At 44.5% G+C, this 15,658-nt stretch overlaps 1 protein-coding gene across 1 annotated transcript; it reads left to right on the forward strand.

Moving 5' to 3' along the window:
* The first annotated feature begins 7,453 nt into the window (after positions 1 to 7,453).
* On the forward strand, positions 7,454 to 13,303 carry CT47C1 (cancer/testis antigen family 47 member C1). The gene is made up of 3 exons (XM_061408435.1): positions 7,454 to 10,824; positions 11,693 to 11,834; positions 13,153 to 13,303. The coding sequence occupies exons 1-3, from the start codon at positions 10,209 to 10,211 to the stop codon at positions 13,163 to 13,165; spliced, it is 771 nt and encodes a 256-aa protein (XP_061264419.1). The 5' UTR covers positions 7,454 to 10,208; the 3' UTR covers positions 13,166 to 13,303.
* The last annotated feature ends 2,355 nt before the right edge of the window (positions 13,304 to 15,658 follow it).

Raw genomic sequence — 15,658 nt, forward strand, 5'->3', positions numbered from 1 at the left:
GACATAAATCACACCAAGATGGTTTTTGACCCACCTCCTAGAGTAATGAAAATAAAAGCAAAAATAAACAAGTGGGATCTATTTAAATTTAAAAGCTTTTGCATAGCAAAGGAAACCATAAACAAGATGAAATGACAACCCTCAGAATAGGAGAATACATTTGCAAATTATATGACTGATTAAAGACTTCCCTGGTGGCTCAGACAGTAAACACCTCTGCTTACAATGAGGGAGACCCAGGTTCGATCCCTGGGTCAGGAAGATCCCCTGGAGAAGGAAATGGCAACCCACTCCAGTACTCTTGTCTGGAAAATCCCATGGATGGAGGAGCCTGGTAGGGCTCCTACCAGTCCATGGGGTTGCAAAGAGTCAGACACAACTGAACGACTTCACTTCACTTCACTTCATGACTGATAAGGGGTTAACATCCAGTATACATAAACAGCTCATATAACTTAATATCAAAACAACAAACAGCCTGATTAAAAAATGGGCACAACTTTTGCAGCAACATGGATGGACCTAGATAATATCATACTAAGTGAAGTAAGTAATATAGAGACAAATATTATATGATATCACTTATGCATGAAATCTAAGATATAATACAAATGAATCTATAAACAAAACAGAAATAGATTCACAGACATAAAAAATAAACTTACATTTACCAAAGGAGAAAGGAAGGGAGGGACAAATTAGGAATATGGGAATAACAAACTACTATACATAAAATACATAGGCAACAAGGATTTACTGTATGGCACAGGGCACTATAGTCAATATCTTGTAATAATTTCTAATGGAAAATAATCTGAAAAATGTATACACATAACTGGTTCACTTTGTTATATACCTGAAACTAACACAATACTGTAAATCAGCTATATTTCAATTTAAAGAAAAACAACAAAATATGGACAGAAGACCTGAATAGACATTTTTCCAAAGAAGACAAACAGATGGCTAGCAGGCACATGAGAAGATGTTCAACATTACTAATCATGCTGTTGCTGCTGCTGCTGCTAAGTCGCTTCAGTCGTGTCCGACTCTGTGCGACCCCAAAGATGACAGCCCACAAGACTCCCCCGTCCCTGGGATTCTCCAGGCAAGAACACTGGAGTGGGTTGCCATTTCCTTCTCCAATGCATGAAGGTGAAAAGTGAAAGTGAAGTCGCTCAGTCGTGTCTGACTCTTAGTGACCCCATGGACTGCAGCCTACCAGGCTCCTCTGTCCATGGGATTTTCCAGGCAAGAATACTCGAGTGGGGTGCCATTGCCTTCTCTGTTACTAATCATGAGAGAAATGCAAATCCAAGCCACAATGAGCTATCACTTTACACTTGTCAGAATGATTATCCCCATAAGAACACAAATAACAAGTGTCGGCAAGGATGTGGAGAAAAGGGAACCCATGTATGCTTTTGGTGGGAATGTAAATTGTATGGACAGCTGTGACTAAAGGATCAAAAAGGATAAGAATTAGAAAAGTGATCCATGACTTTGACCAGATGGTGATCATTGAGGATTAGAAGAAGAAGAGGACCAGACTGGAAAAATAAGAGTGTGGAATTTTTGAAGTTGAGATTTTTGGAACTAATATCGATTTTCATTAAGAAGGTCTGGGACCCTAGGCATGGCACCAGAAATGAGCGACTAAGGTAGAGTAGATGACAAATCATGTGAAATGAGGAAGCTAAGACACAGAGGGGGCTGGCTGTTGTGTGGTGTAGTTGTCAAAGATTTGAGGTGGAGAGGAAGTGTAGTAAGGTTGCCAGGCAGTTGTGTTTTTTAAAGATTTACTTATGTATTTTATTTTTTGGCTGTGCTCAGTCTTTGTTGCTGCATATGGCTTTCTCTAGTTGTGGTCAGCGAGGGCTACTCTTTGTTGCCATGTGTGGGCTTCTCATTGTGGTAGTTTCTCTTGCTGTGGAGCACAGACTCTAGGTGCCCAGGTTTCAATAGTTGTAACACATGATCTCAGCAGTTGTGGCACGTGGGATCAGTAGTTGTGGCACACAGGCTTAGTAGCTCCGTGGCATGTGGAATCTTCCCAGACCAGGGATCGAACAGTGTCCCTTGCATTGCAAGGTAGATTCTTAACCACTGGACCACCAGGGAAGCCCCAGGCAGTCTTGAGTGTGCTCGTGATCATAAATTTGTGGTCAGCCCAGCCATACAATTTTTAGTATTTTCAGCTGCTTCAATACAGACAGAGAAGCATGTGGTTCAAGTAGTACTGTGGATTGCCTAGTGAATATGATAGGGAGCTAAGAGGAGAAAGGAAATGGACTGACTAACAAGGGAGAGTGTATTGGTTTCCTATTGCTGAGGTAACAAATTACCACTAACCTAGTGACTTTAAAGTACAAGTTTTTCTATCTTACAGTTCTGGAAATCAGAAGTCCAAAATGTGTTTTACAAGGCTAAAATCAAGGTGTCAGCAGGTTTGCATTCGTTCAGGAGACTCTGGGAGCAAATCTGTATCGTTGCCTTTTCTCTTAATAGCTTCTAGAAGCTCCCTGTGTTCCTTTGCTTATAGCCCCTCCTACATCTTAAAAGCCAGCAACATTGGGCTGAGTCTTTCTCATGCTGCCATCTCTCCAGTTCTCTCTTCCAATCCTCTCTTCCACTTTGAGGGAAACTTGTGATTGCACTGGGCTCATCTGCCTAAACCAGGATAATCTCCTTTTATTCTAAGGTCAGCTGATTAGCAACCCTAATTCCATTTTAACCTCAATTTCTCTTTGCCATATAATCTAAAATATTCACAGGATTTCAGGGATTAGGATGTGGACATCTTTGTGGGAGGCATCATTCTCCCTACAAAGTGATATGATGATACCAATGCACGGACTCTGTACTGGGTAAGGAGACAAATGGAGGAAACAGTGGGCAGATGAAAAATGAAACAGTGGTGCAATCAATGAATTGGAGAAGTAATATGATGAGCTTGAAGAACTGTAGCGCTACAGTAGAAATTTTCAAAATGATGTAGCTTCTGATGATGACAAAGGCTAGGGTAGCATCACATCATAGAGGTGAGAATCTGATGTAAAATTGTAGAAAAGACCAGATAAAGCAGTCATGAGATCTTGGCGTGGATGAGCTAGAGGGTGAACTCCAGGATGGCTCTTGCTGGTCCAGGTGTCCATATGGTGGAGGGAGCTCCCAGGAATGGCTGTCACCGGTGTCTATGTTCCCAGGTGAGCTACAGTTGTTTTTTGCCCTCCAGGACACTCTCTAAGATCAGTAGAAATGTAGAATTACAAATCAAAAGCACACCTCAGAGAAATAAGAAGCAGCTGATGCATTTCAGAGGTGTTTTGCAGAAACCAGACCCCTCTCAAATGGAGAGTGGTGAGTGGTAAGCACACAGCCCACATTTGGACTGGAGCCTGGACATTGGTAATGGTAAACCCTGTGGCCTCACCTGGTTACCTCACCACCCACTGATCAGAGAACTGTGCATAAGGTGATCACATTCCCCATGATCCTCTCCCTCACCTTGCCTTTAAACCCCTTCCCTGAGAGCCATCAGGGAATTCAGGTCTTTCTAGCATTAGCTGCCCCTTACTCTTTGCTCGGTACCTTGAAGTAACTGCTGTGCTTGCCTTCACCACACACACATAAAAAGGATGTAATGGAAGTGAAAGTCTAGGGTGTGCAACGGCTCATCCAAGTGGATGTTAAAGTCACCAAGAATGATGAACGAGCTTCAGCCTAGGGAGGACAACTGAGCCTTGAGGAGAAAGTGTAAACCCCACAAGCTAGGGGGTCACTGCCAATGGCCCCTTTTCACTCACAGGCAGTGACAACTTGGCCAGGACCAGGACCCCTCAGGGCCGAACTTCTGCTCAGCAGAAAGGATGGAGCCCTGACACTCCACCCCACTCCCAGGGGCTGGGCTCCAGGCCACAGGTCTGGGCAGTGACCCCCTTGAGATGTGCAGGCCAGGTCGAATCCAGAGACTCCCGCAGGCCTGCTGGTTCCCTGCCCTCCCGCGGCTTCCGTGAACAGAGAAGGGGCTGGGACTCAGCACCCTGTGCTCTTTACCTCAGGGCTTCGTCTCTCCTAAGGAGATGGCACCCCTGTGTGTGTGCTTCTCTTCGGTGAGCACCCACAGCCTGGTCTGGCCGTGACACGTGGTCTAGGAGGCCAGTGACAGCACAAGTCACTCCCTGTGGCCGTGGGGTTGGGGCCTCACCTGGGGGCGCAGGCCCTCGTTGTACCCACCACCACAGCAGCACGAGCATCACACCTGGCCACAGGTGTGGAAACCTCCCGGGAGGCCTTGCAGAGGAGCCAAAGCGAGATGGGAAGAGGGCGGGAAGACCCTCTGGAGACAGCCAGGCCTGGGCAGGTAGAAGAGAAGCACCACTGACAGTGAGACGGATTCAAAAGCCCCGTGATTCAGTCAACAGACACCTACCTGTGCAGACCCCGTGGGGGTCTTGAAGAAGGTCTGGAGGGCCTGTGCTTTTCCAGGGGAGCCAAACAGTGTCCACACATCTCAGTGCAACCAGGAGAGCCTGTGGGGGTTGCAGGGGGAGCAGATACAGATGAGAAGGCTTCCTGGAGGGGTGAGTTTGGGGCCGGGCTGTAAAGCAGAGCTCAGGACTGGTCAGGGAGTGTGCTCTGCCATGCCCGCCAGGAAGCAGAGACCTCTTCCAGCTGTTGTTGTCCTGGGTCCTTCCCCTGTTTCTCCTTTCCCTACCCTGATGATGGATCTGCAAAGGGAAAGGATGTGGCCACTTCTGTTGACCAACAGGAAGTGGGGCGGGGAAAGCGAGCACCTTCCCTTAAAAAAATCGGAAACCCCAGATTGTGCCAACTTCCTGACTTGGAGAAGATTAGAAGTCATGGCTGAGACGGAGAGTAGGCAGCAACCAAACACCAGTGATAGGGGATTGGATATCCTGGTTGGGTTTGCAGCCACAGGAAGGCTCAGGCAGAGGAATGAGGCCCTGGAGACTGACCCATGGACTTCTGGGACACACACTTGCCATGAAGAGAGTCCCAGGTCAGAGGTAAGAGGAGATATCCATCAGTTTTGCTTTACCTATTTCCTAAAGGGACACCTTGGAGAAGGCAATGGCACCCCACTCCAATACTCTTGCCTGGAAAATCCTATGGATGGAGGAGCCTGGTAGGCTGCAGTCCATGGGGTCGCTAAGAGTCGGATACGACTGAGCGAGTTCACTTTCACTTTTCACTTCCATGCATTGGAGAAGGAAATGGCAACCCACTCCAGTGTTCTTGCCTGGAGAATCCCAGGGTCGGGGGAGCCTAGTGGGCTGCCATCTATGGGGTCACACAGAGTTGGACGTGACTGAAGTGACTTAGCAGCAGCAGCAAAGGGATACCTGCTCAGCATCTTCCTTTCTTCTTTGTTTGCTGGTGCAAATTAGTTCTCCTCCCAGGAATCTGGACCCAATGCCAACCTCTTTGGGAGATAGCTTGTTGCAGCTGCCAAAGCACCACCTCCTCCAGGATCCTCTATACTCCCATCATTTCATAGTCACAGGTTTTCATTGGAAACAGCTTGCTCCATGACAATAGCTTTCTCCATGGCAAGCCTGGTGTCCCATCCCACCTCCCTACACAGAGAAGAGGCTCTAGGTGCACAATCTGTTACCAGAGACTTCCTCATTGACAGCAGACATCCTCTTGTGTTTCTGCCCTACTGATAAGTGGAGGAATCAACAGGAGAGGATGTGATTGAGTATAAATAGAATCTTGACAAATATATCAGAACAGCAACACTGTACACAGCTGGGAGGGCCCAGCTTCCAGAGGTCTCAGCCAACCCCTCTAGCAAGGGCCCAGGAATGATGATGGGGGATACAGTAGGATGGGGACTGTGGACAGTTCTGCTTTGTTTGAGTTTTATGTGTCGAACATAAACTGATCCAAATGACACTTCTAATGGCACATGGCATTGGTACATTGGAAGATACCCAATAAATTTGGTAGATGTGTAAATGTATGATTTGATGAATAAAACTGATGAGTTTGAGTAGGAGGCAAAAAAGATAGGAGGGCACTGCACTAAGTGAGAGGGGAAGGGATTAATGGCACAAAGAGAAATATGCCCTTATGTAGAAGACATTCTTAGTAATAATTTTAGTAGGAATAATTAATTATTAGTAGCAGTCATTATTGGAGAAGGAAATGGCAACCCACTCCAGTGTTCTTGCCTGGAGAATCCCAGGGTCGGGGGAGCCTAGTGGGCTGCCATCTATGGGGTCACACAGAGTCGGACACGACTGAAGTGACTTAGCAGCAGCAGCAGCAGCAGTCATTATGACCTCAATCTGTTTTCCAGGCCTATCTGCCACTCTGCCCATCCTGGAGCCATTTCATTCCCTGGACAGGTACACATGCACACACACACATCTCTTCTACTATGCAGGCTATTTCCTTCCATGCAGAGACCTCCTTCCCTCATTCTTCCTCTTTCCCTGCCATCCTTCATTGCTAGGTAAACTCCTAGAGATCCTTCAGGATCCAGGTGAAATGTCTCCCCTTGAGTACCTTCCCAGTTAATTATTCTACTTCTTTCCATTCCCCTTTTGTCCTCCCCTTTTTCCTTCCCCTCTTTCCTTTCCCCTCCCAATTAATCATTCTCTCTCCCATACTTCCATAGCACTTTGGGTTCATCCCTGTTTTAGCACTTGTCACTTGGGTCATTATTGTCCAAGTGTCTGTCTTCCCCTCTAGACCGCGAACTAGAGCAAGTCATTAGTCTTAGACATCTGTGAGAGAGGCCTCCCTAGCACAACCCCGAGTATATAGATGGGTACTCAATACTTGCCTGGTGAGTGAATGGCTAGTATCTGTAGTGTATGTTCTATAACTTCATGGGTCAACAGATATTAATATTGTTGGGTTGTTGTTTATTTAAGGAGTCAAGCTAAATTGTTGTTTTTACATCGTGTTTCTGGTACTCTCTTCATGTATGAGTTTTATGAAGGGCAGAGTGCATTGGACTGGATTTTTCTTAACAAGTTCATATAACTATAGCCAGGCTTCTTGTCTCTGATTGTAAGAAGCAGAGAAACTTTCTGATGAACTGGAAGTGGTGAAGCAGTGTGCTCATTCATGAATAAAATACTTATCTTTGCCAGCTATTTATTGACAGCAAAATATCACAAAGAGAAATTGAAGAAACCACTGTCACTATACAAAGGCCCACATACCCCTCAAGCTTTTCTACCAGTGGATATTCACTACCAAAAATTTTGCCAGTGATTTCTCTGAATTCCTTGAATGAATTTTATGTAGTTGCTCTGTGTCCACTTCATATTGAGTATCACAGAGATTTGACTCTGATGTTAAGCTATGTAGCTGTTTATTGTTAAATCAGAGTGAGCAGTAAGGGACATGAAGGTAGCTTAGACCCCAAATGGAAGATCACCTTTCACTGTATGGACAGAGGCACTGTTTTGCATCATATCCTATATTGGTACTACTGTTCCTTATGTGTGAATTAGTCACTAGTGACTCAGCTCTGAAATGGTTAGTCCCAGTAACCTTTGTCATTTCACAGCCATAGTTTTTTATTGGCAGCTTCCTAATGAGCTCATCTTTGGGGTGACAAGTGGCAGAGCTATGACTTTTCTTTAAGAAATTTGAGAGATATAGTCAGTCAACATTTTTATTTACTTTGAGAGAGACTTGAGTTTCGAGGCCTGCCTGAGGTTTTCCTGGTAGTATCAATACTTGCATTGTCTAACAAAATATGTCAAAAATTTCATACTTGTCATCCAATGAATTTGGCAATAACAGAATTGGGCAGACTAGGACTGAGAGGTTGGTGACTGCAGTTTATAATGACTGAAGAATTAGTATCTGTGAACAATCTGCATGTAACTACTCTGGGTTGAATGTTTTTGAAGAAGTTGAAAAAGCACTTAGTATAACCTGAAGTGGAATCTGTTAAGATGTTACAAACGATGGTGTTACAAATATGAGTGGAGAAGAAAAGAGTTAGTGAACAACTATACAACATTTGTGAAAATATAAGGTCTTTAACTCTGGGTTATTCATTATATTATTTATCAGCAGTCACATTGCAGACAATATTTGAATCTCTCATGTGTTATTAAACTGACCGTGTTAATGAGGAACACCATTCACTCTCATGAACTTAACCATCATGGTTCTGTGAACTTTTGTGAGAAATAGAAGTTGGATATCCTGAATTTCTCTACCACTCTGTGTGTGTATGTCCATGTGTATGTGATTTTTTAAGCTCATGGTGGAGATTGAATTATTTTTGATTGAGAACATCTCCCTCAATTACCATTTAACACTGAATGGATTTGGAAATTAGCTTTTGTTCCAGGTTTGATAATATTTCTTAATGAACTAAACCTAAAATTACAAAGCAAACAGTGCTTATATTAAAAAACATATTGTGGTAAAGTCATTTCAATGACAATTAACATTATTTGAATCAAAGTAATGTCAGACTGCTTTATAATCTTTAGATGCTTTCAAAAGTTAAATTAAGGGAGCTCTCTGCTGCTGCTGCTGCTAAGTCACTTCAGTCGTGTCCGACTCTGTGCGACCCCATAGACGGCAGCCCACCAGGCTTCCCTGTCCCTGGGATTCTCCAGGCAAGAACACTAGAGTGGGTTGCCATTTCCTTCTCCAATGCATGAAAGTGAAAAGTGAAAGTGAAGTCGCTCAGTCATGTCCGACTCTGGCGACCCCATGGACTGCAGCCTACCAGGCTCCTCTGTCCATGGGATTTTCCAGGCAAGAGTACTGGAGTGGGGTGCCATTGCCTTCTCCAAAGGGCGCTCTCTATTCACATACAAATTTACAGTAGATATATGTTCAAGCTCATATTATAATTCCAGCAGCTTTTTTTCAGTCCTCTATGCAAGTACAAGGGCTTCCCTTATAGCTCTGTTGGGAAAGAATATGCCTGCAATGCAGGAGACCCGGGTTTTATTCCTGGGTTGGAAAGATCTCCGGGGAAGGAAATGGCAACCCACTCCAGTATTCCTACTGGGAGAATCTCATGGACAGAGGAGCCTGGCATGCTACAGTCCATGGGGTCACAAGAGTCAGACACGACTTAGCGACTAACCCACCACCACCACCACCATGCAAGTACAAAGAAAATTCCATATTTCAGATCCACTAAACTGTGCAGTTGAGGAGCTTCCACATAAACTTCAAATGAAAGTGATTACTCTGCAGTGTAATGACATGCTAAAAGGCAAATATCAAAAGAACCTAATAGAATTCTATAATTTTCTTCCAAATAATGAATATGCTAAATTAAAATCATATGCTTGTGGATTGATACCAGTATTTAGAAGTACCTATCTCATGGCCTGATATCAGTACTTGCCAATATCTGTGTGAAAAGACATTTGCAAAGGTGGTATGTAAAACTTCATTACAGAACAGATGAACATATGCAGTTTTGATGACAGAGAACACTTTGATCTTCAGTTAAGCAAAACTATATTCTGCCAAAAGAATTTCATTCATCTCACTAATAGATCTATATTATTTAAACATTGTAAGCAATTATTAATATTTTTTAGTTTCAGCAACATTTGTGGACATTTGTTGTGGACTTCTGTTATGTAAGTACCTGCATAATAACCATCTTGATTTTACCTTTGAGCACCTCCAAGCCCCAAATGTTAACTCTCTGCCTTTTACAGAAGTTTCCTCAGCCCATGTTATAGATATATTGTACCATTGTGGATTTTTTGGACAATCGTAAAACTAAAAGGACAGGGACTTAAATGTAAGCTAGAACCAAACCCAGGGCGTCAAAAGAACCAGGAGACGATTGTGAACAATTCTACAATCTAAGTGCCTTGATTGTTCATTGGACACAGGGCACGTCAATCCTCACTTGTCAGCAAATGAGCTCAGAGCTCGTGACGTGAGGGCACGTCCTATTGGCTACTCTTCTGGCCCCGCCCCTCCTCTGTGACCTAGGGGAATCTTTTGTGTCAGGCCTGGCTCCACTGCCGTCTGAGGCCCAGCTTTCGGTGGGACGCTCCCGCCGTTGGCTGCCTACCCTCCCTGTCGTGGGGCCTCCTGTCGTCCTCTCAGTGGCCGCCTCGTCCCATCCTGCCACCCTCAGCCTCCCCTCAGGGCAGCCACTTCAGGCGCCACCACCTGCGCTGTTGCCGTCATCACCCGCCCAATTGAGGTAACTGCCCAGTGCCATGTCCACCACGAGGGGTGGAGATCCAGGCCCTGATGGGCAGGAAGGCCCAGAAGGCATGGCTGGGGTGCAGGCCGGGTCGTCCAGAGCCCACGAAGGTGTGGACCGCAACTCCGGGCCTCGCAGGGGTGATGCCGTGGCTGGGGCGGGCGGAATCGCCGTGTCCTCAGGAGGCCCAAGGGAGGCGGCCCTGGAGGGCGGGAGCGCTGAGGAGGGGGAAGAGGAGGCAGGGAGCCTGGACCTCACGGTGGAAGCGCACCACTTTCCCATGGCTGGCTTTCGCTTAACGTTGCTGGACCTGGTGCGCTCCGTGCTGAACCGCATCTACTACAACGACTACATCCTCATCTGGCCCCACAACGGCCACGTGTCGGCCCAGCACCGGGCCCGGCAGCACTCATCCAATCAAGGCTCGGCCGCGGTTCCCGAGTTCTCTGAGCCCCTGGTGTCGTCGGATGGACCGGGGGAGGGGCCGGCGGGGAAGGCCCCAGCCCAGGAGGTGGAGGAGGCGGAGGAAGCCGAGGAAGCCGAGGAAGCCTCTTTATGGGAGACAGCCGCCGAGGAGTCCGAGGAGTCCAGCTTGTGGGAAATGGCGCAGGAGCCGGCTGCCCCTGAGGGTGAGCCTTCAGGAGGGCGGGGAGGGGTGGTTGGGGTGGACGGGGACACTGGCATCTGCAGGCCGGGTCTGGGGACCAGGGATCCCGAGAAGGGGGGCAGGCTCAGAGGAGGGCCTTGGGAAGGGAGGCTGGGAGTCAGGGCCTCCTTGAATCGAAGGCCAGAGGGGCCCAGTAGAAGCCCAACTCCATAACGACCTCTCTGGTTTGGGGCGGGGGAGGAAGGAAATAAGCTTCCCTCTGCCAACCCTGGTAAGAGGTCTGAGATGATCGGTCGGTGCCAGTTATAAGCCCACAGGTGAAGATCAGTGAAAGCAGGTGTTTGGGAGGGAGCTTGAGAGGACATGGAAGAGAACAAGCAAGTGGCATACCTCATACTTGGTTCATAGCTTTTAAAAATGGCAAGATTCTTGGAAAGTTGATCCCAAAATACTATGAACTGATACAGGAGCACTTGATCAAAATGAAGTTTCAGGGGGTTGAGGAACTAATGAGCTTCACTATAGAATTTGTCATTGAGGCGAAACATATTTTGGTGAGAAAGTTCTGACCAAAACATATAGAATGCATCAGACCCAGAGGATTCTGATCTTTGGCCAGAAGTAATCAGTAGCACAGGGTGACAGATTTACTAGAGAAGAAATAATGTGATTGTGAAAATGATCAAGCAGCAGCAAAGTGAGGGCCATGGAAGTATTGTATCCACCAGAAGGAAGGCCCCCAGTTACTCTTTTCTTAGTTGCTCCTATCCTCCTGCTTCTCCTGAGGGTAGAGTTCAGGATGTCTGTTGCTATTCCTTATGAGTTGGGATTTTTTTTTTTTTCTTCCTGTGAACCTCTGATCCTAAAGTCTGTATTATTCTTCACTAAAGAAATAGCCAAGCACCAGGATGAGAACTCCAAAAAAGAGGTCCAAGACACTGAAAGTGAGGGGAAAGAAGAGAAGTATAACAAAAAACAAGAAGAACCAGAAAAGAATCTGGACCCAGCAAAGGACAAGCCCAGAAAATCCAGGTATCTGTGTATAGCTTTGAAAATAACCCAGCTATTCCCAGGCATTTACAAATTTTGTTTTTGCTTTTTAATTCTCCCAGTAAATTAAGAAAAAGTTTGTTTAAAATTAGTTCAGCAATTCAAATTTGCCTACTTAATGTTTATAGAACACTCATGCACCTAGTCACCCCACTCCAGTACTCTTGCCTGGAAAATCCCATGGATGGAGGAGCGTGGTAGGCTGCAGTCCATGGGGTTGCTAAGAGTCGGACACGACTGAGCGACTTCACTTTGACTTTTCACTTTCATGCATTGGAGAAGGAAATGGCAACCCACTCCAGTATTCTTGCCTGGAGAATCCCAGGGACAGGGAAGCCTGGTGGGCTGCCGTCTATGGGGTCACACAGAGTCGGACACGACTGAAGCGGCTTAGCAGCAGCAGCAGCAGCGTGCACCTAGTAATATAAAGTGCATTATGTACTGAAATATACTTCATGGCTCCTCATTTATTTTTATGAGGTCTTTTGTCCTCTACCTGTAAGACTACTAACAAGTTGTAAATGTATCAATACCTAAGACCAGTATTTGTTTAGTAAACAGTTACTAGAAGCATCAGTGAAAGTAACTGGGCTTTGCACTAGTAGAGTGTTTATTTCTTGACCACAGAAGTGGAGTCTCCTGCACTAAGAGATGACATCTTTTAGAATGTGACTACTTACAAATAGCAAAAAGTTCAGAATTTCAAGTAGGGACCACATTTAGTGATTAATAGCTAAACATTTGTTCAGTTGTAGATTTTTAAATTTTATGTGACAGTTAAAAGAAGAGCAACTTTGTCATAGTATGACTGTTGCTTATCACTGAGCTGATAATGAAGGTACAAGATATATCTTGTCTTTAATGATTAACATTTTTTCCCTCATTTTCATAATGGTGTATTTCAAAACAGCCTCTTTCTCATATGGTAGATATGGAAACTGAGGGTCTGGGAGAGTAAGGGAGTATCATCTGTGGACTGAGCACAGACTTCTAAGGTGATAAGAGTGATTTAAGTCCCAGAATAGCCTCTCAAAGGGAAAAAACATTTATGGTGTTGGGCAAGAGGAGACAATGTTGGTAGGATCACATAATTGAAGCCATCAGGTTGTACATGCACCAATATCTATGATGCAGGTTACAAGAGGAAAATATGTTTTTCTTCCCTACTTGTTGAGATGACAGCCCTCAGATATAGATAGCAGCAAAGATAGATAGGGCCAACTGTTTTCTTAGATTAAGAAAGTCTCTGGTGCTGGTTAATGCTGAATAATTGTTCATTTTCTCTCATTTCATCCTGCAGTTTGGAAGACTAGAAAGATGGCGAAAGAAGGATCCTGATTTTCAGGGTTTTCATTTTGCAGAAGCCCATGGGAATGTTATTAATGCTGATTCCATCCCAAAATTCATTTCCCTAAAAGTGATATCCAACAACATGACTTCTTTCATCTACAGATATGTTTGAGAGTGTTTGTTCTAGTTAAAAATAAGTTTGTTTTACATTAATAAACTTAAGTGCAGGCAGATTTTGTTTAGATAAATAATCCTGACTCAAATCTCTTTCCCTCTTGTTTGACCCACTTTACTTTCATTGGAAGGCATCACTTTCCACCATTTGGTAAGCTTGCTTTAAATTCTTTATTGCAGCCCCAAATAAATTGAAATATCAAGTTTAAAACAATTTTTGTAAAGACAGAAATGGATATCAAGCCTTTAGAACTGAGCTTGTTTACTACATTAGTCACTAGCCACGTGTGGTTGTGGAACATTCAAAAGGTGGCTAACCTGAGTTGAAATCTGCTGCAAGTGTAAAAAAATAATGTAAAGTCTCATTAATAACTAATTACACATTGAAATGATAATTTAGTATTAAATATAGCATTAAAATGACTTTCTCCAGTTTCTTTTTACTTTTTAACTATGGCTACTAGAACATTTAAAATTATACATGACTTGTGTTATATGTGTATTTCACAGTACTGGGTGCTTTTGAAGGAAACCTGATGGATGGCCCAGCTAGCCTGGAGGCCAGATGGTGCTGCTGAACCTCAGCCCAGAGGCTGATCTGGAGCACTGGTTCTCAGAGTTTGGTCCTTAGAATGGCATTATTAGCATCACTCAGGAATTCTTAATCTCCACCCAAGACCTGTGAATCAGAAACTCTGGGAGTGGGGCCCAGTGTTTTAACAAGCCCTCCAGGGGATTCTGACGCAGCTAAGGTTTGAAAAGTGCTGGTTGAGAGCCACAGGGGGAGAAGTTGAGATCCATCTATGGTAGGACCAGCCTTCGTTCACTGGCTTGGGGATGCTGGAGAAAAATTGAATAGGACGGTAGTGGCTGAACTGGGGAGGAGATTAGGATTCACAGGGGCTGAGACACAGAGAGGCTGTGTATAGGAGATGGCTTCTCTGGTGGCTCAGATGGTAAAGAATCTGCCTGCAATGCAGAAGACCCAGGTTCTATCCCTGGGTTGGAAAGATCCCTGGAGAAGGGCATGGCACTCCAGTATTCTTGCCTGGAGAATTCCATGGATAGAGGAGCCTGGAAGGCTACAGTGCATGGGGTCGCAAAGAGTTGGACACGACTGAATGACTAACACTTCCAGAAAAATATCCAAGGGACAGAGCTGGTTTCAGAAGGTCACAGACAAGATACCAGGTATATGAAGTCTAAGAGAACATTCACTCACCAGGTACGGATGGTGGATATAGACACAGAGTAAAAGGCGATGCCTGTGAGGATGTGTGTGTACTCAAGCATGCAGAAAGGCATGCAGTGGAAAGATAAACACTGCATTTAGGATGGTGGCTGCCCCTTGGGGAAAGAAAAGGATGGTGATCCTATTGGGGAGGGATCCACAGTGGGCTTCAACTATATTTGTAATATTACATTTCTTAAGCTGGGTGGTGAGTACATAGATGTCAACAGTATTATTCTCTATACCTTTGTGTAGGTCTAAAATATTTCATAATTAAAAATGAGTGAAATAGAGGAAAGGGAGAGAATAAGCTTGATATCTAGACTCTGTTTAAGAGGGAAAAAAGGATAAGTCACATTTGATCAGAGGATCAGAGAAGGGGATGGGCCTGGGGACCTGAGACTAGACAGGCTCATTTCTGCATTTAATTAAAGCTTCCTAAGTGCTCTCTTGGTAACATTGATACCTTCTCTCATATTCTGTGGTAGCACATCTTATATTACAACTTATATTAGCATTTTTAATTGAGGTAAAGTTCACTTAAAATCAACCATTTAAAAGTGAACAATTCAATGACATTGACAATTTTGTGCAACCACATCTTTAGTTCTGAGCATTTTCATCACCCCAAAATTCTGTACCTATTAAGCAGTCAATTCACCATGTCCTCACCCTCCAATTCTCTGGCAGCCACCAATCTGCTTTCTATATCAATGAACACCTATTCTGGACATTTCCTATAAACAAAACCATACAATATGTGAACTTGTGTGTCTGGCTTCTTTCACTTAGCATAAGGTTTTTAAGGCTCATCTACATAGTAGAGTGTATCAGCATTTAATTTTAGGGCTGAAAAATATTTCTGTTGTATGTATATACCACAGTTTGTTTATCCATTCCTTTTGTTGGTAGACATTTGCATTGTTTCCACCTTTTGATTATTGTGAATAGTATGTCCAAGTATTTGTACATGATTTACATATGTGTGTATCTCCTGCCCCCAGCTCACGTCCCCCATGACTGTGATTCTGAATGGTTGGGGCCTTAAAATGTTTTATCCTTCCCAAAGTCCTAGGCACTGAGTTGTCCACTTAGTAGGTGCTCCACTAAT

This window comes from Bos javanicus, chromosome X (genome assembly GCF_032452875.1).
Source record: "Bos javanicus breed banteng chromosome X, ARS-OSU_banteng_1.0, whole genome shotgun sequence".
Classification (NCBI taxonomy): Eukaryota; Metazoa; Chordata; class Mammalia; order Artiodactyla; family Bovidae; genus Bos; species Bos javanicus.

Coding starts and splice junctions, on each gene's coding strand:
- CT47C1 (XM_061408435.1), top strand. CDS start 10,209: ATGTCCACCACGAGGGGTGGAGATCCAGGCCCTGATGGGCAGGAAGGC. Junction 10,825..11,692: donor GGAGCCGGCTGCCCCTGAGG/GTGAGCCTTCAG, acceptor TCTTCACTAAAG/AAATAGCCAAGCACCAGGAT.